Consider the following 24894-nt stretch of genomic DNA (forward strand, 5'->3'; position numbering starts at 1 on the left):
CTTTTAAGGGTTGGTGACAATTCATTATTAAGATATAGTCAACTTTGGTTTTAATGCTCCACATGGTATATGCTTAGTAGATACATGCCAATCATTACTTACACTTACAGCTCATTACAATACCAGGATTAAAATGAAGTATGCCACTCGTGCAGTACAAAGACTCATTAGTGGTGTTAAAATCTGATCAGTTGAAATTCCAAAATAGAAACAAAGTTGAAGAACACTGAAAAGCTAAAAATAAAACTGAGCCAAATATGACTTAGGCCCTTTATGTCTGGAGTAATGAAGAAGATTTTCTTTAGCAATATAAGGCTGGTGGTATCTTCTGAGACTATATATTACCAGTAACCTGCAGTATTATCAACCCAATGGCTGGGAAAGGTAATCACAAAAGCTATTAGGCTTAAATTTAATACGGCATGCAGATACCCTTTTCGTCTACATAACTTACACAGGATAATTGGTAACAGGGGCTTCTCACTATACTACTGATAATTACACAACACCTGTAAGCAATGCAATGTTTACAGTCATAAGCCATAATCATACTGAATCGGTTGTTATTATTGAGAATCATCATACATAGTTCATTACTCGACACAGAGTTAGTTTTAACTCTCTGTGTGTCCTTACTTCATATGGAATCAATGATACGGCATCATTTTAAATGTTCAACGTAGAGAATGTGGATGCACGTAGACATAACCAATAATCCTCAAAAGAGTCCATGTAACAGACTGTCATTATCCCATACAAAGTCACTGATTTCAGACACAACTCTTTATCCCATCGGAGGTCCGTGACTATACAGACATTATCATGCTCTCGCAGAGAGTCATTGATATCAGCCATAATCATGTCGATGGATTAAATATAATTCCTTACCCCATACGAATTATATGCTTTTAAGCTTCATTAAGAACCACTGACTACACACTTTTTACCACATTAAGAGTCGATAATTGCAGACATAATTCGTGTTCTTATATATTAAAGTTATTCGTTTACCATTAGGCCTAAACGAAATAATACGTGCTTCAAATAATTGTACAATAAGTGAGAAACTCCAGTACAAAAAAAAGACCAACAGTATAGATACAAACTGATAGTAAATATGATGCATGTTGACTATATTTGGCTATTTTGGTTTGATCAGCTCTTCAAAGTTTGTTTCGGGTTTTGGATTTTCCGATATTTAGGTCTCGAACATCATTGAAAACATTAATTGTCAAAATGCGCATATGCATGGTTGAGTAAAATTGGTATTTTATTGCTATTTGCCAGCAGAAGGCTAGTTGCTACAGACTGAAGTCAGTGACAATATTTGTATGAGTAATTAATGGTAATGTTAGTCTTTTTTGGCTTTATTTCAGAAGGGCTATGTCTGTATAATCACGGACCTCTGATGGGATAAAGAGTTTTGTTTTAAAAAAAGTCATAAGCAACATTAGCCCAAAAATATGAAATTAATGCAAAAGAAAAAATTCGTTGGGGATCTGAAAAGTTTTAGGTCGAAACTTATATTATACACTTGTATTGAAACAGGGCCAGTCTAGTGGAATCTCCAGATTAAAAGAAATCCTTTGAACTGTTAACCTTAAAAGTTATATTACATGTATTATCTTAGCTGTAATTGGCAAAACCTGTCGGATTCTTTGATCATTAATAAACAACCTTTTTTGTTTTGTTCTTTTTAACTGTTTTGATTCGAGAGACACTGGTAAGTCTTTTGAAAACAAAATGCGCGACTGGCGTTCACGGTTTGAAAAATCTGGTATCTATATGATCATTTTATATTTAACATCATAACAGTTCAGTGACATGCATAACGCCTGCCATTTTGAGACTGTTTCCCTAGCGTTCAGGAAATAAAACAGTATCAAATCAAAAGCATGTATATGATTCAATCCGAAGAGGTGTATACACATATATATGATACAATTAAAAATGTATGATTGGTAATAAGGCTTACAAGAGGGCAATTTAATTTGGTCCTGCTTAGTCATTGGAGATATTTTTATTGGCAAAGGTCTTTACAAATTTTACTTGCAACTAATTATCCCCAAACACCACACGGAGGGCAATAAAAAGACTTATTTACATAATTCAAAAATAACACACCTTTACTCCAAATAGACCTTTAGAAACTGGTAGACTTTTAATTTTATTTTATGAATATGATGTTTTAAATCGAGAGAACACATTGAAATCTAATGGCATATGTGAATTAAAGAAATCGAAATTATAACACGAATTTTCTTTTGTGGACAATTTTGGTACATGTTGATGCTTTTAATATTGACTGTAAATTATACAACCCATTTGCCATATTTTAGGTTTTTATTGAGCATTTGTATTTTATTACTTTTGTTACACTTTGCCAGTGATATGCGTTATTATGTAGGCTATATGTCGGTTAGAGATGATAGAATCGTGTTTTTTAATAAAATATTCAAAATTCAGTTTTATGAAGCTTGATTGATAACTTTGCCTATGATTTGGTCTCGTTTCAACAGGATGGTAAACTGTAAATTAGGTTTTTGAATTCTTGTAATGAGATACTTAAAAATGTCCTGTTGTTGGACATTTGTCCTCGCAAAACTTTTATCATTTAGATTTTAGCTCAAATGGTATGCATTTTTGCTGAATTTTTGGTTTGTTTGTTAAACAGACTCCTTAATTTTAAAATTATTCAAAAGGTTCGGATTTCATTAATTTAACGATTTTCACAAGCGTATATAGAACACATAAAAACGAAATATATTTTATTTATGCCCTAGTTATTCATTTATGTTGGGTTTTTCAGTCTTTACAACACCTTGTCAAAGTATACAATTACTAGGTTTTAGTTGGTATATTTACTGAGTTGTAGGGGTTTCATAAAGCTTTCAATGTGAGGATGAAGAATGGAAAGAGTTTCAGGTTACAGATATTATCAAGATATTTACTATTAAATGATAAAGAAACTCTAAATGACACAATGGAGCATTCCTTAAATAGTCAATGTTTAGAAGTAGAATTAATTGCCCTGAAAGGAAGTTGACCATTTTGCAAAGAGGTGCGTACCAGGGGAAAACCAATGTTTGTTTCCATAATTTGCAAACTTTTTGTACTATTTAAGAAATAGTTCTTGACATCTTTGTTTTTCTTCGACTAAATTGCATAGCCGATCCAAATCGGTGCATGCTGTGCTAGTGGTGGTTGTGAGGTCAACATTTTGTTTTCTTTGTTAGGTTAATGTCAGTGAAACCACAAATGACGTTTTGTTTGCATGCAATTGTATTAGCCATGGCACATCTCATTTCCAAGAAAATTATTTGGTCCTGCCCCTTCATTCATGTTCTATGGCCTTTGATACCTTTGCATATAGTGCACTTGTTTAAGTTTTAGATTATGTCAGTTTAAGGGGAACCACTCATGATAAGTCCAGACTATTTGGTATGCAGTTTTTCAATATTTGGTTTACACTATTGGAATTTTATACAGGCGAGACATACATGTTTCTCTGTGTCAACAGTGTATGTTTATTAATAGGTTTATATTTATGTTATATTGAATATTCGTTGAATAACTATACTTTAAACCTAGAAGTTGTTTTACTGTGATCATTAGCACGTCAACACTGAGGTTGCGAGTTCGAACCCTGTTCATGGCAGGTGCCTTTGACTATGATTGCATATATCCTTTCGATGGTCTGTTGTTCTCTTCTTGTACTCTGCCTTCTCCTGTCAATAAAAAAAAATGGCCACGCTGGAATTAGCGTTAAACACCTATCATTCAATCATTTTTCGGACCTCTACATCGACAAATTTAGAAAAGTCTGGTTAGCATGTTTAGTACACGTGGACTTAGGACTGGTAGAAGTATTAAAAAAACGAAGCAATCAAGAAAATCCAACAAATTATAGAACCATACCACCTAATGGAATTTGCATAATTGTTTTTAAGTGAAGTGGATATGTTTGATTTTGTTTTGCTTTGAGATTATTTGTACAACAGAAAAAAGACAGCAATAGTAATTTGAAAAAAAATGCTGTAAGTTTTTAAGAATTCCAGGTTTGGTGTGACAGTTAGCGTCTCGATTCTGCTTTATTTAGTTGAAAAGGATAATTGCAATTTGTCGACAATTTAACATCTTATGTCCTAGTAAATCTTAAAAAAAACGTGTTATTGATTATGTGGGATGTTTATGATTAAAATGCATGACTTGTTACGAGAATTTTATCTCATGGGGCTTTCATCCCGAAATAGCTACTAAATATTAATGTGTTAAACTTTTTTCATCAAAGTTTTAACGTTTATTAGTAGTTATTTATTTAGAAATATATATTTTACGATATACTTTATAAAGAATTTAAAATAACCATTAAGGGAAAAACGTAGGTATCGCAAACTTTGATCAAGAGCGTGACGCACACATACCTTCGCAAATATAGATACATATCTTCAAAGTCCAGACCATTAGGGAATCCAAGTTTTATACCTTTCAATTGAAGATGTGTCATACTAGGTTTAATGGACGAAATTCGATTTTTCTCCTTTTAAAATATTAGTTATGTTTTTAATTTGTTTTCTCGTTCAAAGAATACCTGTTCCATGTGCGATTGTGGCGATTGTGAAAAGTATTTCGAGCCTTTGTTCAAATTATACATATCTGATATAAAATAAAACGTTAAAACACTTTTCCATTGACAATAACTAGATGTATTTATTTTTAGATCGATAGATGTCTCAGTACGTTTGATGGTCACTTTGAAGATAAAAAAAGCAAACTTTTTTATCTTTCGAATTAATTGAACGCTTTGTTATTTATAATTATAAATATATGTATGGAACATTACTAAAAAATACGAATATCTTGAATGATCTTCAACGAATACATTCGGTCACAATCGGTTTTAACCAACATGGCCAAAAAGCAAAGAAACTATTGCTGGTGTTGTTTTAGAATGGGGTATCACCGCCAACACGTTGAATTTACCGGCTTTTGGTGCTTGAACTTTAGTAACCTATATATAACTTACGAGCATTAAACTTTACATACACCATAGTCATCATAGTTGATCAATTTCATCATATTTTATGAAAACTTATTCGTGTCTCTGCAATATTATATATGTTTAATACCGGTTTCCTTTAAATATATGAAAGTCATAAAGTTTCTCAAATTTACCTTCTCTTTGCCTTTCAGATTTCTTGTAGGGTTTTAGTAATGTACAAGGTGTAGCATTAGAAATGATAAGATCAAAATTAAAATATACAATCTGATAAGAGAGGCATTCATGAAGGAGTTTTCAACGGAGACAAAAAAATTAAAAAACGAATGTCTCCTCTCGATTTAAATGTTGAAGAGTCTCGTTTTGTTTGCTTGCATCGATTTTTATACCATAGCTCTACATGTTTCTTTTTACACTTCATTGGAAATTATAGCTGCCATATTCACCAATTTTTTCGTGCATGTTATTTTTTTTTGTTCGTATTCACTGTTTCGGCAAAGCAATCCCCGCAATATAAAACATCTTGCATTTTAGCTTATTCAAAGGTCTTCAAGCTTCTACAGTCATGCTGAGATTATCAAATACAACATACTACTATTCCTGATCAAAATGAAATATGAACTAAAGATCTTATTATTCATTTTAATATTTTTGTTTTGTTTATGTTTTAGTTTTTGTTATGTTTTTGAATTTCAATTTTATAGGTAGACAATGGCGGAAATATTGACATCAATATTTTATTCAAATTATTATTATTGATTTAGTTTTATTTGTAATTTTTACAGAGGCATAATGTTACATTGAACCGTATTTCGTGTATCAATTTACCTGTTTTGAATGTTTTAATGTTCATATTCTGTACCATACATATTAATGTCCTCTATATCGATCTTACATCAGTTAAATTGAAATACATCAAAAATATTGAATACAACTTTTCAAATATTAAATACGAAGAACTAACAAACTCAGTGCAGGTACTGTTGTCGTAATTGAACATTTGTATACCTTTCGGTGTTCTTTCATAACCTTCTTAAGCCTAAAACTTGAATAAAGAATATCAAACATACATCACAAAAGATCTCAGATTCGATAGCGCTTTGGTCGATAATTTGATTTTTTTTTCAAAGTCGATACTTCCTATGACCCACATTAATTACTGAATTATTTACATTTAACTGGCTTCCATTTTGTTACTCATTGTTTGTTTTCCTCACTCTTGTCTTCTGTTTTTGTACAAGGGAACATGTTGACCTGTACTTTTATACCTTTTTATATTTCAATAACGAAGTTGCACAACGTCTTGTTGTTCTATTTGTAAAGTGTTTGTGTTGTTGGTTTTTCTCCTCTCTTTCAAACGATCGATTTGATATTAAAATCCTACAAGTGCTGGTCTCTATATTTTTCTCTTTTATATATTGTTGAATACTTTCAGTCAACAAAGCAAATTCTAAGTTTAAACAGTGAGTGACTTGTCTCTTTTCCATTAGAGTAGTTTTGTAGTATTTCGAGGCGTTCAGGTATAACATGTGCTATTTTTGCATATCTCAACTCATGGCTACAGACGCTCATGACTAGCAGACCGACAAACGGCAATTTTCTTGAATGAAAATATTTATACATTGATCATTGTGATTGGTATATTAACCTTGACATAGGACAAGGTCTGTAGCGGATTAGATATGTACTTATTTAAAACCACAGTGCAGCTTAAACTCCGGAATTCATTTGGACCGTGGTTAACTTTGATTGTTTTTCGTTCGTTCACATTTTTTTCAAAATTCTTTTTTGGCTTTCTTTCTTTCGAATTATAACAGGGATTACAGTTTAATTAAATTTCTCCATTTAAGGTTTGGTATGAGTATTTCAGTTTCTTTACAGAAACAAAATGGAACCAAATCGGAATCCATTTTAGTTGCGTTTCACTTTTCGCGTCAGGATAATCCTGTTCGTTTTCTATCGCTGTGATAAGCAAATTTTCTACCCTGCTTTTAAAAAGAAAATCCACCTTTAAAACTCTTTCAACTGACTGAAAAGGAAGTATTTTTCCTATAAAATTGACTAACCCACCATTACGCTTCTAGATTGAAATTACAAATTTTAATTACTGGAGCAGAAAAGCAAAGTCGATAACTCGACGTGGTCTTATTCATCCAAGCTGAAAAGAATAAATGTATGTGTGCGAAAATCACTTTCAAACTGTTTGTATTCATTAGTTTGTTTCACATTGAATTTACCTGCTATGTTGCCATGGCAACAAGTATTAGCCTTTTTACCACCTGAGGTGACACTGTCAATTTTTCTTTTGGTATAGATCAGTTTCATTTAGTGCATGCCTTCAAAACGTAAAAGTGAACAGGATAGCTATTTAAAAACTCCGCCGATATTTTTGTATAGAAAACTGCAAATTTTGTTGTGATATTTTAACAACTGAGTAGCTTAATTATTTTTATTGAATATAGCACGCACTTTTGATTAAGTTTCTTTTAATTTGTCTTTGTTGTCTGACGTACTTCATCGTTTAACTTTCAGCTATTATAAGTAAATAGATGAATTCGTGATGTATCGAAACACACCTTAGTTTTCAAGCTCGGTTCTGTCTAGTTATTGTTCTTATTTTTAGATGGATCGCTATTATCTTGGCAAGTGTGATTGATACTGACGGGTCACTTTTTTGTATCTATATAATATATGTTAGGGGAAAAAATGTAGATAAAACAATGAATTACTAAAATTAACACGGAGAACATTGCAATGATTTGTTCCTTAGGTAAGATTTTTTTTAAATTCATATTTCTTTCCACATTTATCCCTATGCTCCCATCTAAGAATAACGCAGAGGTTTGAATGTTGATTAAAATATGTGACTGAAGTATAGATACTATGAATTAAAAGGGAGATGTTTATTCAAGAGAATTAAAAAGTGTTTTAAATATCAAGATATGCTTCACCGTTAATTTTTTTTCTATACAAAGAAAACTATTTCGATAAATGGTACAAAAAACTTTCATCACATCCCAAAATTGGGGGAAAATATACCTACGAGGATTACAGGGGTTGTGGGATAAAGGTCAATGTAAAAGGTCAATGTAAAGTAGCTACCCAAAAATACAAGTTAGTCAAAATATGTATGAATTGTTATGCATTTCATGGTGTAACCTTTCTGATGAGGAATTATATTTAAATTTTAACAATGTTCCTGCTAAGTAGAGGATTTGTGCCAATTATCCATTATTATATACCCCTGTTTATTTTATAAAGTTTTAATACCTGTCATTCGTCCTTGAGAGTTTGAACAAACAGTTCCATTATTATATTTCTGAATTTAAAACCGATATTTGATACCATGTTTTAACTGAACAATAAAGTCACGAATATTTTTAAATATGTTTTTATAACTAACAGGTAAAAATCTATCGTAATGTGATCTGTATTTTCAGTAAACAATATAAAGTGTATACAGTTCAGGGGTAGTATTTGGTGGCAAGGGGTTTTTCTGTGTGTGTGTTTTTTTTATAACAAAACTCTGTCGTTTCAAGAAAAGAATGGGATCAGTAAATAATGTTTAGGTCTTTGGAATTTTATACCCCTTATGTACCTCTGTATTGACTTAACAAACTTCAAATATAAAAGTACAGTTTTTGCTCACAGTTGGTCTATGACACGTGGGTTTTAGCAGTTTCTTGGATATTTTTTAGATTGTATACTTTTTTCTCCCGGTTTTGGTTGGGTTCATGTTGCTCAGTATTTTGTTTTCTATGTTGTGGATTTGTGGTGTTGTTTGTGTTTTGGTATTTTTTCCTTCTTTTGCCAAGGCGTTGTTAGTTTGTATTCGACTCAGTTTGAATGTCCCTTTGGTATCTTTTGCCTATCTTTAAGAAATAAAAGATTATGTATACGAATTCTTTTTGAATAAATTATGTATTTTGTATCTTACTTCCATACCTGTGGGAATTTTTGAATTTTGAAATACCTGAAATGGTGATATGGTTCTTTACTGAATGAAAATTTAAATCAAATTTAGATTGTACATGACGATGACGTGTTCATTAACATAATTTCAAACAACATTCGATTTTACAAACATCTGAACTTATATACACATATGTATGTCCTACTTGTTAAAACCACCTGTAGAAGAACATATATTTGTACAATATATATGTTTACATTGTTCAAGTTATTGAACTCTTCGTCAAAGAATCTGAGTCAGCCAGCAGTACAAGGAAACGCAGAGTTTGTTATGGTTTGCGCACTGCTAAGCGTAAAAGGTCTAGATATTATACAAATAACTGTATGTTGAAGGCCATGTTCACTCATTGCTTCGCTTGTTCGACAGGTTACTCAAGGCCATGTTAACTTGTTGCATGAGTAGTCGGTGGTTATTTACAAATGATTCGCGGATTATACAGACATTTCACACTCCACCACAATCCTATTGTAAACAAATATTGGTACTCATTGCACAATTGATTTAAATAGCTTGTATTTCCAATAGTTAAATCTGTATATTGGTTTTCAAGAGTTAATGCCCTTTGACTAGTAGTAGCTGAGATCATTTTGATTTTTTTAGTATATCGTACTTGCTATTTGTGTATAGTTAAAATAAGATGATTTTAATGGTCTCCTGAAATTGAAATAAAAAATCAATGGTTTTATACTTCTATTGACTTGAAAGATATTGACTTGAAAGATAATGCTTATCCATAGTCGCTACCAAACATTGAAGAAATAATGTTTGTGACAATCATACCATGCACATCTTATTTTTATGTTATATAGCCTTTTCAATAACTCTTTCGATACGAAAAGAGGAAGGATATACAAGCAAAAGCCATATATCGTAAAAAATGACAATAACATAGTCACAAAGTTAACGAAAAAAGAAACAGTTCCAAAAGATTCTTTGGCTGTGTCTCTGACAAGTGGACATAATCAAATATTCCGATAATGGTCAAGTTTATACGACTGAGTAAAACTGGTGAAAAAGAATGGAGATAAGCAGAAGTATTTCTCGTTTAATATCTTATACATGCTTTGTCTAAAATATTCAGAGAGTCCCAATAGCTCAATATCTAAAGAAAATGTTATAAGCTGACATACCTTTTGAATTCATAGAAAAGCTTTCTAAGATATTGTACTTTAAAATGTCATTATGATTTGATTCTCCATAAACAAATACTTGTAAGGAGATGTGGTACGATTTCCAATGAGACGACTTACCACAAGAGTTCAAATAAGAAGATATCAGCCATTACAATTGGTTCTCCAGTCCTGTTATTGTTAAGCATGCACTTTAACATACATTTGGTATTTTTCTGTTACCATATGGTGTGTTTCATTGAAGTAGAAGTAAACGCGATGACGTATTTGACGTTCAATTCTCTTTACCGGATATTTTTTTTTGAAAAGAGTATTAAAAAACAAAGCCTCTGTCAGAGGGAATCGTGAGAAAATGACAAAGAGAAGAAAATTAATCAACACGTTAGATTGTATGATATCTTTCAACAATCAAATCTGTTTGAGAGAGATGTTGTTTTCAGAAAAACAGCACCGGATTTGAAACTTTGTGTATGAAATAATCGAAAATTTAGAAATCTACTTAGTAAATTATTAAATACTGCTTGACAAAACTAAAACTGTATTATACTTTAGAAAATGGATCGATATGAGTTATCAATAGTACCCCAGTAGTTTTAATTAAGGTATCACTAGGTGATAAAACGTAAGCGGATTAGACACTATATAATTCCGTTTTATGTGAAGGGTGGTGTTTTGGTGCATTATAATATATACATGGATAATAAAGATCTCCTACCCATGTTACATAATTGAACGATGATTGGTGTCTAAACTTGAATTAGATTTTGCGCATTGTTGAAGGCCATAGGGTGACCTATAGTTGTTTGAACTTCTACGTCATTTTGGTCTCTGGTGGCGAGTTGTCTCACTGGTAATCATAACACATCCTCTTATTTTTATTTGAGGAAGGCCAACGTCCTGTATCTGTATACCCGATTCCTTGTCTAAAAGAACTCATTTTCTTACAACTAGACGTTTGATAATTGAATTTGTAAAACATTTGATAGGTCAATTGTATCTTCTAAAAATGTTGCCCAACAACAATAATGTATGCCTTACCATTCAACATGTTTTACATTTGTAACTGACCTTGCACGACTAGAACTTGCATGTCTTTCTATCATTGGCAAAGTACCGGTCAGTTACGTGCCGATTTGACGTCCATGTGACATAACCAATAATCTGGGTATATTTTTGTCTGTATCAGAACCTCTTCATCTTTAAAAGATCTAAAATGATTACGTTTGTCCTTTTTCTGCTGTATATTACTAGTTTTCTTATATCAATAGCTACGCCAGTGCATCCTTTGTTTGTTCTCTACTATTCAGTTGTGGCGGTACACACTTTTATTGTATAGATCTTTGGGCGGAATCCAATTCTGTCGGATGATTTACTTATATTTTATAGTTTCAATCAAATATTTCTGCTTTGAACTAGTTTTCAGAACACCTTGGAGCATTTCTATACGGAGATTCAAAAACTTATTATCTTGTCCTTGTATGACAAGCTGATTCCCCGTTAGAAGACAACGTGTACACATGTACTTAAACCTGGCCCAGCTCTCTCATGAAAGGGTCGTAGTTAGCCATACAAGGGATCAGTTTAAAGAAACAGGAAGTGGTATAAGATGGGCTCAAATGTGAAAACTTTGAAATTTTGAGTTTTGTTTTAAAAGTGAACATTTCTATGAGTGTTATATTATATCAGTAACTAATATTAAAGATTATTATGGCAGTTTTTAATGAATGTAATACACAACTATAAATAACATGTAATGATAAATATAAGTATATGGATTGAGGTTATATTGTTGCCCGGGGGGTCTGTCAGATGTCCTGTACATCTATCACTTCGTCACTCATTTTGATGAATAATTAAGTTCTTAAACCTTTGTACAAGGTAATCGGCTCCAAAATTATTCACCTTGCATTATACTTACATGTTGTGTATGAAGTTGTTTGTCTTTCTCTTTGTTTATTCAATTGAAATATTATTTGCACATGGCTCTTGATACACATCTCGTATATCAATTTTCTCTGTTAACTTGTATTTTACAGGGGAAAAGATCTTAGTACGTGCATTCTTTTGTCGCGCAGTCTTATATCCTTAGTTTTACCAGAGAAAAGAAATATATTTTCAATCTATGGCAAATGTGTAATGATTTTGAATCATTGTGATTGTTATTTGGTCTTTCTAGTCTTTTTTTCTGGGTGTATTAAACCGTCCAAAGAAGGACAACTCCCTGAGCAGTTGTTTAGCTGTTAAATTATGTGAGAACATGTTATGAATATTTAATTATATCATTGAAAATAAAATCTTTCACATACGGGTTTTTGTAAATTTTGTAAAGTGCTATAAAATGTAAAATCCCACCACAAAAGGCGTTAACAGCATTTTAATCAACTCTGATTATCAATTTTGACTGCATTAAAAAAGATTTTATATTTCGATAAAGACCATATTTATATCATAAAGCGAGATTTTCTTTTGGCAGAAACATACACAGCATGATCCTGTCAAATTTTAATGGAATACGACTGTCTTTGTTACAGATATTTTCATCAGATTCTAATGTGTCGCCTCGAGCTTTTATGTATCCAAAATATAAACATAAAAATCTTCTGAAAAACGATACATCATGACTTTAATTTTGACCACATAGAGTGAAGTTGAAGAAATATAAACCTCCGATAAACCTCTACGTGTATGGGTGGGCAGTAAAATGATAGAAGAACTCAAAAATACAAATTCTCATGAATTAAATAGGCAGACGCAGATTTATTTGAAAATCTGTTTTTTAATCTTTCTATTTACAAGAAATGTACATGATTATGATAAAAGTGACATATCATGCTATACCTCATTCTTTTTTATGATTTTAACTTGTGAAAAACGCAGTGTAAATATATTGTGTCTGTCAGTTGAATTTTAAGCATGTGCAAGAAATATTTCATACGGTATATATTTTGTATATTTTCAAATTGTTAAAGGTGTACTAGATTCAATAAAATTCCCTCTTTGTCAAATCTCTTCCTCGCATTATGATACTGCTTGTACGAGTTTTTGTGTACCCCCCCCCCCCCTTTCTCTCTCTTTTTCCAATTGTAAATGTGAATCCTTTTCGTACAAAATGAAGGTCAAATTTATAAGCTCGCAAATTTCTCTTTGTTACATATAGGACTATGAATATTTTTGAAAAGTATGTGCCCCACCCCAAATGTTTTTCATTAAAAGAAGGGCAGGTGGAAATTTGTTCACTATGAAATCATTGGCATGTGTTATCGAAAGAAAAAGGTTGGTGATGCAGCTTATATTCCATTTTTCCGAGTTTTAAATCTGATGTTTTTTGTGGTTGCTTTAAATACATCTTCGCATTTAAAATATTAAGATCTATTGCGGGTGGCTATGAAATTTTAGTTTAGATAAATAGACATTTTGACTTATTTCACAATGACTAATATTGTTTTTAAAAAGATTATTTATTAATTTCAGAATAACATTATTGATCAAATCTTATTATTTGAAACTATTTGAATGAAACAATATGACCATTTTGCATTTATTGACATACCACTAGAAAATTGACCCAGGGTTAGATCCGGTATACACTAAATGACTGCGATATCGCGTGACTGTGTCCTATCCTGTGGTTTCGGATTCCAAATCTCAATTACTTCGTATTTTCGGATTTGTTAAAGAATAGTCAATGAAAATAATTTAATACGAGTTTTCATATTTTGTTGTTTTGTTGTAGCTTATTTTTAATTTCCAAATATTTAATTATTTTCTTATGTTTTTTGGTTCTCATATTCTATTTTGTTTACTTTTACCGCCTCGATCTTTGTTACTTTATTTTTTAAACTTTCAAGTAAATAATGAATGTATGATATTTTTTTATATATCACAAATGAGATGTTTCATTTTTATTGAGTGCCCACAATCTGTCATGAATATGTGATATATAAACCTTTGACTTTGTTTTCGACCAATTATCGTATTCATACTCAATATACAGTTAACTCCGCCTTTGTCATATGTGGGCGGATACAGAGGCGGAGTCTTTAAGCCGTCAGTTGATAACCAATTTGTTTGTGTTTATGTTATGTTAATCATGTCTAAAAGGTTGCAACCCACTTTTATTGCAAATATTTCATGCGAGAACAGCAAAAAATATATATTTGATGTAATAAATTTGTCCATTGTGAAATTTAAACATGTAAAAAGAAACAACTTTCCCTGTCATACAGATTTATGTTACAATTTTATGTGTATTTAATATTCATCATTTAAATGATGCATGATTTTTAATTTGAAAATTTTCATTTTAGAATTCGGTGAAGATAGCGTTTTTGGTATGTGAAATTTGTTTATTATTATTTAATACTTTAACGATTTGTTTACCCCCTCCTTTACGCACACACCTAGCAATACATGTACAGTGCATGCCATATGTGAAACACACCATTCCTATCTAAAAACAATAATAATGCATTTCTTTGCTACAAACTTTATTTACAAATAATGTTCTTCAGATTTAAAATTGCTTCATTTTTAAGACTTTTTTAATTGAAAACTGTTTCTTAAAACATCTTGCAATGCTAGTTAGTGAAGCAGAAATGTTGATATTAAAAGTCATTTTAAAATACTTAAAATTATCAAGTATGCCATTAACTACAAATTGCCTGAGATCAATACATGTGTTTTAATTAAAATACTACCAGATGATAAACGACTTCAATAAATACATACCCGAAAAACAATTTTATTGAAAAAGTAGTTCTTTTATGAATTTAGAAATAAAAACAAACATCAAATATTCGAAATTTAAACCATTGAGATCATTAAGTCACTAAAATGTTAGTTCGTTAAAAACATTAAAATATGAGAAATATTATGCAGATTTTAAAGAATCAAATTGCTGCATTAGATCGTTAAGTCCACAACATTAGTAAAATTTTCAGATAATTTTTCAAACATTAATCAAGTACTTGCAAAGCAGAAAATAATGTAATTACTGCAATCGGCGGTGCGGTTCGTTGCACTTATCAAATCTGTCGCGCGAGGTGAGAATTTAATGGGAGCAAAAGCAAAATTTTCGCCTTAATGCCCAGATATTTTACAACAAACCTAATAATCTGTAATGGACACCTCATTACAAATGTAACGGTTTGAAATAAAACCAAACTTTGATTAAAAGATGCCCCTATATTTAGATTTGTTGTTAACACATGGCAAAATAACAGAATTCTTGTCGGACTTTAAATTGGATCAACCTTCCTTTTATTATTATTTATTTAACCATTCTTCAAATTGCTGGTAAACTGAATCATTTAACTAAGAAACTAGTTTAATTAAGGTTCGAATAACATTCAGTACAAGACGTTATATAATGCATAAATGTTTTTAAAAAGAATAAAAAAAAAAAATAGAATTGTGTGTACCCATCACCCAACAACTGAAGTGTTTAATGGCTCCATTTATACACTGAACTTTGGTGATTTTATGCAATCCTTGCATGACGAATTGGGTGATTTTTTTTACAAAACATTTGTTACATTAACTTGCATGTATTCAGAAAAATAATAGTTTTATCTTTCTGATATTTTTTATTTAACTTTTTGTGTTCTGGTAGAGGAATTTTCTAACACTTGTTTATATGTCATAGTGTGTAAAATATTAAAATATGCACCATCCCTGCATAAATTGGTTATACGATAATGAAGTCTTGGCAATTAACAGAGAGATAATGAAACGTTTATATTAATTAAAACTCATCTTATCTCTAACGTTATACATCTTAAAGAAAACTTCGTCTGCATCTTCGCTAGATAAAGACAAGCAATTGGTCTCTGATTGTCTCATTTAGATTAATAAGAGAATAACGATTATGAAGAAAGACCCACGGGTAAGGTAAAAAATGCTTTCATCTGATCTAAAGTCATGCTGAGGAATAAATTTACATTTAGATATTCAATTCGCTTTCCCACGCAGGTATCTGGACAAGATTAGGAAAAGTAATCATTTTTCAAAATTATTCCTTTTCTATATATTTAAGATATTTCATAAAAAAAAATTGAGGTTCCATCTTTGTGTTTTTACTGGATTAGTCAATATCATCTCCCAATAACATTAATAGCAAGAGCAATTCAAAATATTGTCTATTATAATACACGGATCGGATGCTGGAACGAGTGAAGAGAAACCCGATTAGAAAAAAAAATATTTGTGTGTGATGCTATTACGATTTTGTTGATGAAATCAGTTTTAATGCGATTCACAGGCGTTACTCCGTAACCATCAGAGTGAACAGTTTAACGGTAAAAGGTTACTATGAGGCGCGTGTCTGACCATTTTTTGACAAGATCACAAAAAATTATTAGCAGTAAAACAAGTGTCTTGTAAAAATTGTTCTCGCCCACTTTGTTAACAATCGTGTTTATTTGAACGCATCACAGATAGTGAATGTCATTTTGCCGATTTGCATGCGATCCCTTTATCTTTGTGTATGAGGACGGAATCTTCTTAGGAGGAGAGCTTGTGCATTCGTTACGGATAACGTTTTGAATATGAATGAGCCCGATTAGGCGAAAGGATGCGAATGGAACTTATTTATTAAACGATCTGACACCGGGATGTATTGATGTTACATTTCTATTCATTTCATTGCTGCTCTTACAACTTTCGTTTCTGGAAGAAAATTCCTTTACTTTTTAACTAATTAACATCGGTTAGCGATATTAATATACTTCACAGTGTTTTGAACTCATTTGTGTTAATAAGAACAAAGCGGAAAATGATATACTTAGGTGATTCTATGCCGTACCCGTACCAGCCCACTTATAAACAAGGGCCTTATTGTGACTTCAGCAACCCCTGTTCTTACCAAGGGGTAGGCCCAGTGGTGTCAAATTCGGCCTGCAGATTTAGTTCCGTTTCGCCAAATTATGGACATTACGCTTTTCAACACGGCGGATGTAATGCATTTTTCAACAGAAAACCAACTCGAATAAAAGGTAACATTTTATGTCTTTAAACAGTAAATTTTATTGTTAGTAGTAATTTAAATATTTTACTAAATTTTTCCTGTTCTATTTTCATCTTGAAAAGATAAAATTCATTTCTTTTAAAAACCAACAATTTAAATTCTGTAAATGAACGAAATTCCCTACATAACTGAGCTAGGAATTTAACTTTTTTTTTTATAATTATAAAAAAATAAATAAAACACTTAAAAAATCTCAGAGAGAAAATTTATTTAAGTTTTGTCATTCTTTTTTTTGAAAAATGAAAAGTGCAATTTAAAAAAATAATAATATTAAAACTTTCTGTAACACCTTCGATAAAGATAATTTTGTTTGGAAGATTTATTTTGTTTCTCTGTGGTAGTTTACAATCTAAACAGGAAGAAATAACAAGTCTGCATTATACATTTAGATCATATCAGAAATATCAACCGCTGGATCAAGGGATGTTGCTGTGTATTGTAGAAATTACCATAAATTTATGTCTACTTTGCAGTGCAACGAGAAAAGCATATCTTACGTATCAAAAGACAAGTAAAAGATTTTTCTGTGACAAATTTCTTGAGATGATTGATAAAAACAATGTTTCATTGCAAATATGTGTCATACATCTTAATTTTGGTTTGAAATCGAGAAAATAAAGGAAACAGTTGTGTCTCGCGGTTATTTACGATACGAAATATATTGCCCTGAAATTTATTACAATTTTTTTTCTAACATGATGGAAAAATTCTTTGTAGGGAAAGGAAAACGTTTTTTTCTTGATAGATCTCGCTCATCGTTCATTGATTATCATCAACGCCAGAGGGCCTGAGAAGTAAAATCACTTTTTTTCTCCTTTGAACTTTGAAAAAGCCGACAAAAAGTTTTAATGTATAGTGTTATCTGCCCCACATCAAACAATTTATGTTTTTATATAAAATACAAATAAATGTACGTGGCACAGAAACACTTTTATGAGCAATACAAATTTGTACCATTAACACAAACATTTAATTATTTAAATACGGGACGAATTCGTGTCCCTAACGATATAAATTTTGATAGTATTTTTTAATAATCCCGCATAAAATAACAATTCATTACTCCAGATTACTGTTCTTGAAATCAGAAAAAAAATTGTTCTAATATGAAGTTTACGTGTTCATAAAATTATCAGTAGAAATCATAAATTCCAATTGTCTTTTAGCTCTAGTTGGTTAGTAAACAAGGGACAGACATATTAATAAATGTTGCCATATATAAGTATGAAAATATTAATAAATGTTACAATAAAACGAACGACAATGATTTACAAGTTGTTAAACCATTTACAAATGTTTTCATTGTCTGACCTCTGTTTTTTCTTCATTCATCAAAATTTTCACAAAAAGAATAAAAGGCTGATAAATGACGGATATGTCCATCTCGGAAGTCCATCCCGAAACTAGACATAGCTTAATGACGTTTCGGAATATTTTCATATTATGAAGCATCAAAATATCTAGCAACTTACCACAATAAGACTTGTTAATTGAGTAACTTGTGGAGGTTTTTTGAATAAATTAATTTAATTTTTTAATGTTTAAAAAACAAAAAAGTGGCTTCTGAGTCAGTAGTTGACATATGACAACTTGTACCATTGACACACACATTTAACAAATAACAGTTTAACACTTGTAGGTATTAAAACATATATTAACATAAAAATTCTTTGCACCCTTATGTTTTTATCGTCTCTTTATGTAAATTTGAGATGTAGTGAAAAGGAAAACGACAGTTTAAAAGCAGATTAAATGATAAGAGTTATCTGATCTGGGTCAATTAAGGTCTTTGAGGGATGAGTAAAAGAAGGAGTGAAAATTGGCGTGACGATGTTTAATAGGACAAGATATTAGGAACAAGTGCACGACCAATTTTGTGCTACTATTATCACTTGCCGTGACATTTTTGTAACCTGAAGACTTTTATCTCCATGTAATATTTTCCCTCAAGAAAGAAGATGACAGACTGGCGCAAATGATCTATTTCATTGGGAATAACAAATTAACGTGTTAATTATTCGCAAGTTTAAATTAATGAATTAATTGCAAAACAAATAAGGTGGGGGGGGGGGGGGGGGGGGTTAATATATCTTTACTGTTACAATTTGGGAAATGATCTTTGGTAAAGTACGTGGCTTACAGGTGAAGGCGAAATATGTTGATGTAGACAATTTTGAGTTTTATATTTCTACAATTACGTGCGTGTTTTTGTTGGGAATGTAATAGGAATAAGCATTGCATCAAATGAGAAATGTGAAATAAACTATTATAGTAATACATGAAATAAAAATATAATTCTTTGATTATAATAGTTAAACTGATAATGTAACATGAAAGAAGAAAAAACCAAACCAACATAAAACGACAACAAAATAAAATCACATAAACAACAACAATAATAATAAGTCTTAGGTATTATAATTATATTAATAATCATAAAAATAGCAGAAAACGTGTAAATATTCAACAAGGAGTAACTACTTTTTTTTAATCTATATTTATTCAATGTTTGATAAATTTAAGGGTAAACAAAAAACTGCAACATAACAACGTTTCCTTATTTTTGCGAAGAGGGAAATCCATTATTTCTAATCATATTGGAATCGAAGAATCATATAAGATAAAGTCTGTTTCGAAGTGCCGCACATACATATAAACAAATATTCTGATAGAAAAGTTAGGCGACAGATACCAAAGTGACATTCAAAGTTATCTCGTAAACAAGCTGACAACGCCATGACAAATAACCGAAAAGGACGAAAAGACAACCAACGGTACACATACAAACCCCAACATAGATGATAACTGACGATTAAGAAACACGAACCCCATCATAAGTAACACAGCCATTGAATTAACATAATTTGAAATAGGTTGCGTTCAAACATTTAACCACGGAATAATCAAATATAGCTTAAGGCACAAACGCAAATCAATGATACAAATAGATTTGCAACCATATTATTGTGGTGACTCCATGCTTGATCCCTTGGACCTACAGACTACTGTAGCCCATGCATTTATATAGACTACTAAATCTCATGGACTACAAAACCATAGGAACATTGGATGGTCTCCCGCCGAATACTTGACCAATTTGACACACAGACTAAATGGAACACTTGGGTGTACTGACTGCTACTCTCCTTTGCCCATGCACGTATTTGTCACATTGGACGTCCCGACTTGCTGACTATGAGTCTTTTGATAAAAAAAAAAACCTACTAGACCTCTTTGATTTGCAAATATTTGGGTCTTTTAAACTCTGAGATTAATGAACATAAAAGAAGTTGACAATGGAACTATTGGGCCAACAGACAGTCACACCTTTTGGATGTACACAGTGACACCTTTTGCTCCCAGCCTACTAATTCATTTGGCGAAATATCAGGTTGGCTCACAAAGTACTGACCCTTCGTCTGAAGAGTTTTTGAAATGACACATTACAAAAATCGTTGCCTTTGAATTTACTAATTTTCCAAGCACAAGACCCTCTCCCGAAATGATTAGAATTTAATGGAACTGCTAGAGTAAAAATTAAAGTGAATAAAGTGCAAAATTTTACAAAAAGATAAGATATAATTAAAAAAAAATGCATAAAAATATCTTCTTTAATTATCATTGAACAGGTTTACCAAATATTATTAAAACATATACACTTTGATACATATTACTCTTTAAAATGCGGTACTTTTTTTATTCAGTAATTAAGGAAACACAAAAAAGACAAATGTAGTTTTGCTATATGGATGAGGGGAAATGTTAAATTTATGCTATGTTGAAAATACAATTTCATTCAAACAGAACTGACAGCACTGTATGCCAATGTCCGTTCGTTTCCTCGTCCTACCCCGTCTTGCGATAAGTTATTTGTGATTAATTTTATTTGAATTTTTCAAACTTTTTGCATTACGTTTTGCTTTATGAATGCATGCTCGCTTTTGATTAAGACGATTTTAGATTTATGACTCCCGTTTCGTTAAGGATAACTAAAGAAAAGGGGAAATCCAATTTCCAAACTTGCAACAGTTTTAATTACATTGGCATAGGAGATATAAAGGCTACAACTTAACACATTTAAAATAGAGGAAAATAATACGTAAAACAAGATGAATTTTTAAGTGGTTAAGTTAGCCGTAACATGATGAGATAACGAAGGGGGTATGTATTCGCCATATACCGGACCGACATTCGTAAATAATATGCCATATACTGGCAACCTTAAAAAAAATGTTTTTTGATGGTCCGTATAAATTATCACATTTAAGATGTATATATATAATAAATTGGCTGTTCTCTTTAACTTTTCCATGACCAGTCTATGGCTGAGCAGTTCTTGATAGGTATAAACAACTGCACAAATTATTATGAGGTGAACAGCTCGACCAGTCAAGACTATATATTAGCTTCATAAAATTGTTGTATTAGCTAGCTATGATACATTGTATATACAACTGTCGTGTGTTGCTATTTTATGTCGTATTAGCTAGCTATACTACATTGTATATACAACTGTCGTGTGTTGTTGTATTAGCTAGCTATGATACATTGTATATATATACAACTGTCGTGTGGTGTATTAGCTAGCTATGATACATTGTATATACAACTGTCGTGTGGTGTATTAGCTAGCTAAGATACTTTGTATATACAACTGCCGTGTGTTGCTATTTTATGTTGTATTAGCTAGCTAAGATACATTGTATATACAATTGTCGTGTGGTGTATTAGCTAGCTAAGATACTTTGTATATACAACTGCCGTGTGTTGCTATTTTATGTTGTATTAGCTAGCTAAGATAGATTGTATATACAACTGTCGTGTGTTGCTATTTTATGTTGTATTAGCTAGCTATGATACATTGTATATACAACTGTCGTGTGGTGTATTAGCTAGCTATGATACATTGTATATACAACTGTCGTGTGGTGTATTAGCTAGCTAAGATACTTTGTATATACAACTGCCGTGTGTTGCTATTTTATGTTGTATTAGCTAGCTAAGATACATTGTATATACAACTGTCGTGTGTTGCTATTTTATGTTGTATTAGCTAGCTAAGATACATTGTATATACATGCACTGTCGTGTGTTGCTATTTTATGTTGTATTAGCTAGCTATGATACATTGTATATACAACTGTCGTGTGTTGCTATTTTATGTTTGGCGTAATTGTTTTACGTTTATTATATATTTTGTATATAAATAAGGGCGTCGTATTTTTTTCTCGTTTGAATTGTTTTACATTAACATTTCGGGGCCTTTTATAGCTGAGTATGTGGTATAGGTTTTGCTCATTGTTGAAGGTCGTACGGTGACCTGTAGTTGTTACTCTCCGTGTCATTTTGGTCTCTTGTAGAGATTTGTCTCATTGGCAATCTTACCACATTTTTTTTTAATATCAATAGAATAATGAAATGTGGCCTCACTTTCATCGCATTAAGGGACTCAGTAGTCAATTCCATTTATTTCATTCATGTTGTTTTAAATAAGATTGAACAAGGCAATATGTCTTTAATTGCCAAACAACTTGTGTTGTTACTGTAAAAATAAGGTCAAAGAAGATGAAGTAGATTGACAATGAAACAACTTTATCAATCAAAGACCAAAGGACGAGAATGTTAACAACTGTAGGACTATGGTCTTCAACAATGAGCAATACTCTAACAAAAACTTAGATATAAAAGACCCCCAGCATAACTAAATATGAAACAATTTAAAAGATAAAATCAACAGCCTGATTTTTGTTTAAAATAAAAAAAAAAAAAAAAACAATAAACGAAAAATAAAATAGTACATTATAAACTAAGTTAATATAAACATATAAACTTTTAACTAAGTACAAACAAACTAGTTCACATGTTGTTAAAAGACTCACTTAATTGAAGATTTGAAACCTTTAAAGATACTGTAAAAAGAAACCTCATGATACCATAAAGGATTTTGTCATATCTGTAAGGATTTTGGTATATGGAGAATTTTACGTAGATGCCAGATCTTTGATTGTTTTAGACTTGGGAACATAAAGACCTTACCCTATTATATAGAGACACATGTTTATTGTTGATGTCGTTTCAATGATTTTGTCGTTCAGTTGCTGTCATTGAGGAAAACTACACGTTTCTTTTCATCGCATTACTATACATTTTTATGCAAACACTCAGATAAGACAAAATCTTATAACTAAGGCTTAAATATATCAGAATGAAAGAGTGTACAGAAAATGTGAGAAATAATTGCCTTGTATGGAGTACCAGCTTCGTATTTTATTTTAAGAAACCCGCGCTTTCTCGTGATTCCTTAGCTGCCTTGTAGCAGACGACATTCCAGTAGTCTGATAAAAGAATGGCGAGAGTAACACATGTGGTCGATGCAAATTTTAATTTTGATTTTCTGGAATTCTTAGTCTTAGTCTGTCTGATATGTTAAATAGTGTTTAATATTTATGATTAATTTCAATGAAATTTTGATAGTAAAATAAAAGTTGAAGTAGATTAATAATTTGTTCCCATCGATTTGAAGAACACGTGTTACATGTCTTTTTGTCCATGTTAACCACATGTCGAGAACCTAATATGATATGGATTGTCCAGGGTGTTGTATGCTTTAAAATTGTGTTTTGTGTTTAATTATCTGTATTTATCGCTCAATTTTTTGCTCAAAGAAATTCACTTTTAGCCTCGTTTTCCATGTTATCACAGGTGGTAAATTCAGGATTTCTTGCATGGAATTTGATTGGTTGTCTCACGGATGGACAGACACTTTTGTTTAATTCCTTCTTATGGACTACATCTTTTAAGTGGAATAATAATAATTTTCTAAAAAGAAAAACTATTTGTCTCAGTGACTTGCACACAAATTGTGTCTTCAATTATTCACAATTTCTATTAACGACCATATCATCAAAGGAAAACTTGAAATAGACTCATTACTAGATTAGGAAGTCGTACAGGTTTATTTTATTGTTTGAAAAATTAATGGCGACAAATTACCTATGTATTACGCTTTCCTTTGGTTCCAACTTATCGTTATAAGATCGATATATCATACAAAAAAATCAACATGGTAAACGACCTTAGACGTCATGGCCTTCCTTAATATGTACTAATTATACATTCCGGTACCAATAAAATATTTATACATTGTTTCTGCTTTGGAAAAAAGCAAGCATCGCTGATACAGCTTCCGAATATCTTTGAAAATTGAAATTATGACCCTAGAATTGTTGTCAATTAAAGATCATAAATCAAAGCTATTCCAATTCTAAATTTCCGAGACTTTTTTTAAAATTAAAAGTAATGTGTGTAAGGTCGGCACTTTCAAATAGCATCATTTATGAATTAACAAAATATATGGAATTACTAATGGTTTTTATGACTTTTTTTCAAATTTTCTAAATGATGATTGTGTTTTTATGGCCTTAATGTCAATAAGTTCACTGTATTATTGAACTCAATTATGTTTTTTATGTTTGCTTTGGGAAATATTTTTCAAAGCATACCTTTTGTATGTAAAATCATTGAAGATCTAAGTACTAGTTAGACATATATAGTTTGCATACTTCTATATATTAAACCTTTCTGTTTGCTGTCGAAAATTCTTTATATTTATTTGTGTAGATTTTGATTTTTACTTTCAGCTGATTTCTTAACTTGCATAAAACATAAGCATTTACTTAAGTTATATTATTATTTTTAAAATAACCCAAGACAGTGTTATATATATCTGTTGGTTGTTACTTGTTTAAGAATTTGACAATCAGCTCTT

General features: G+C 31.2%; 1 protein-coding gene across 39 annotated transcripts in view; it reads left to right on the plus strand.

Annotated features, from left to right (window-relative positions):
- The window catches only part of LOC139488479 (paired box protein Pax-5-like), an 82644-nt gene that overhangs the window by 30014 nt on the left and 27736 nt on the right, over positions 1–24894 (plus strand). For 18 of the 39 annotated variants that reach the window (XM_071274108.1, XM_071274106.1, XM_071274121.1 and 15 more), the window contains one exon: positions 14410–14433. The exons of the other annotated variants lie outside the window; for them this stretch is intronic. In XM_071274108.1, coding sequence (XP_071130209.1) covers positions 14410–14433 — 24 coding nt within the window. The remainder of the gene's footprint in view (positions 1–14409; positions 14434–24894) is intronic. 39 annotated transcript variants of the gene reach the window in all.

Source organism: Mytilus edulis, chromosome 9, assembly GCF_963676685.1.
Source record: "Mytilus edulis chromosome 9, xbMytEdul2.2, whole genome shotgun sequence".
NCBI classification, from domain to species: domain Eukaryota; kingdom Metazoa; phylum Mollusca; class Bivalvia; order Mytilida; family Mytilidae; genus Mytilus; species Mytilus edulis.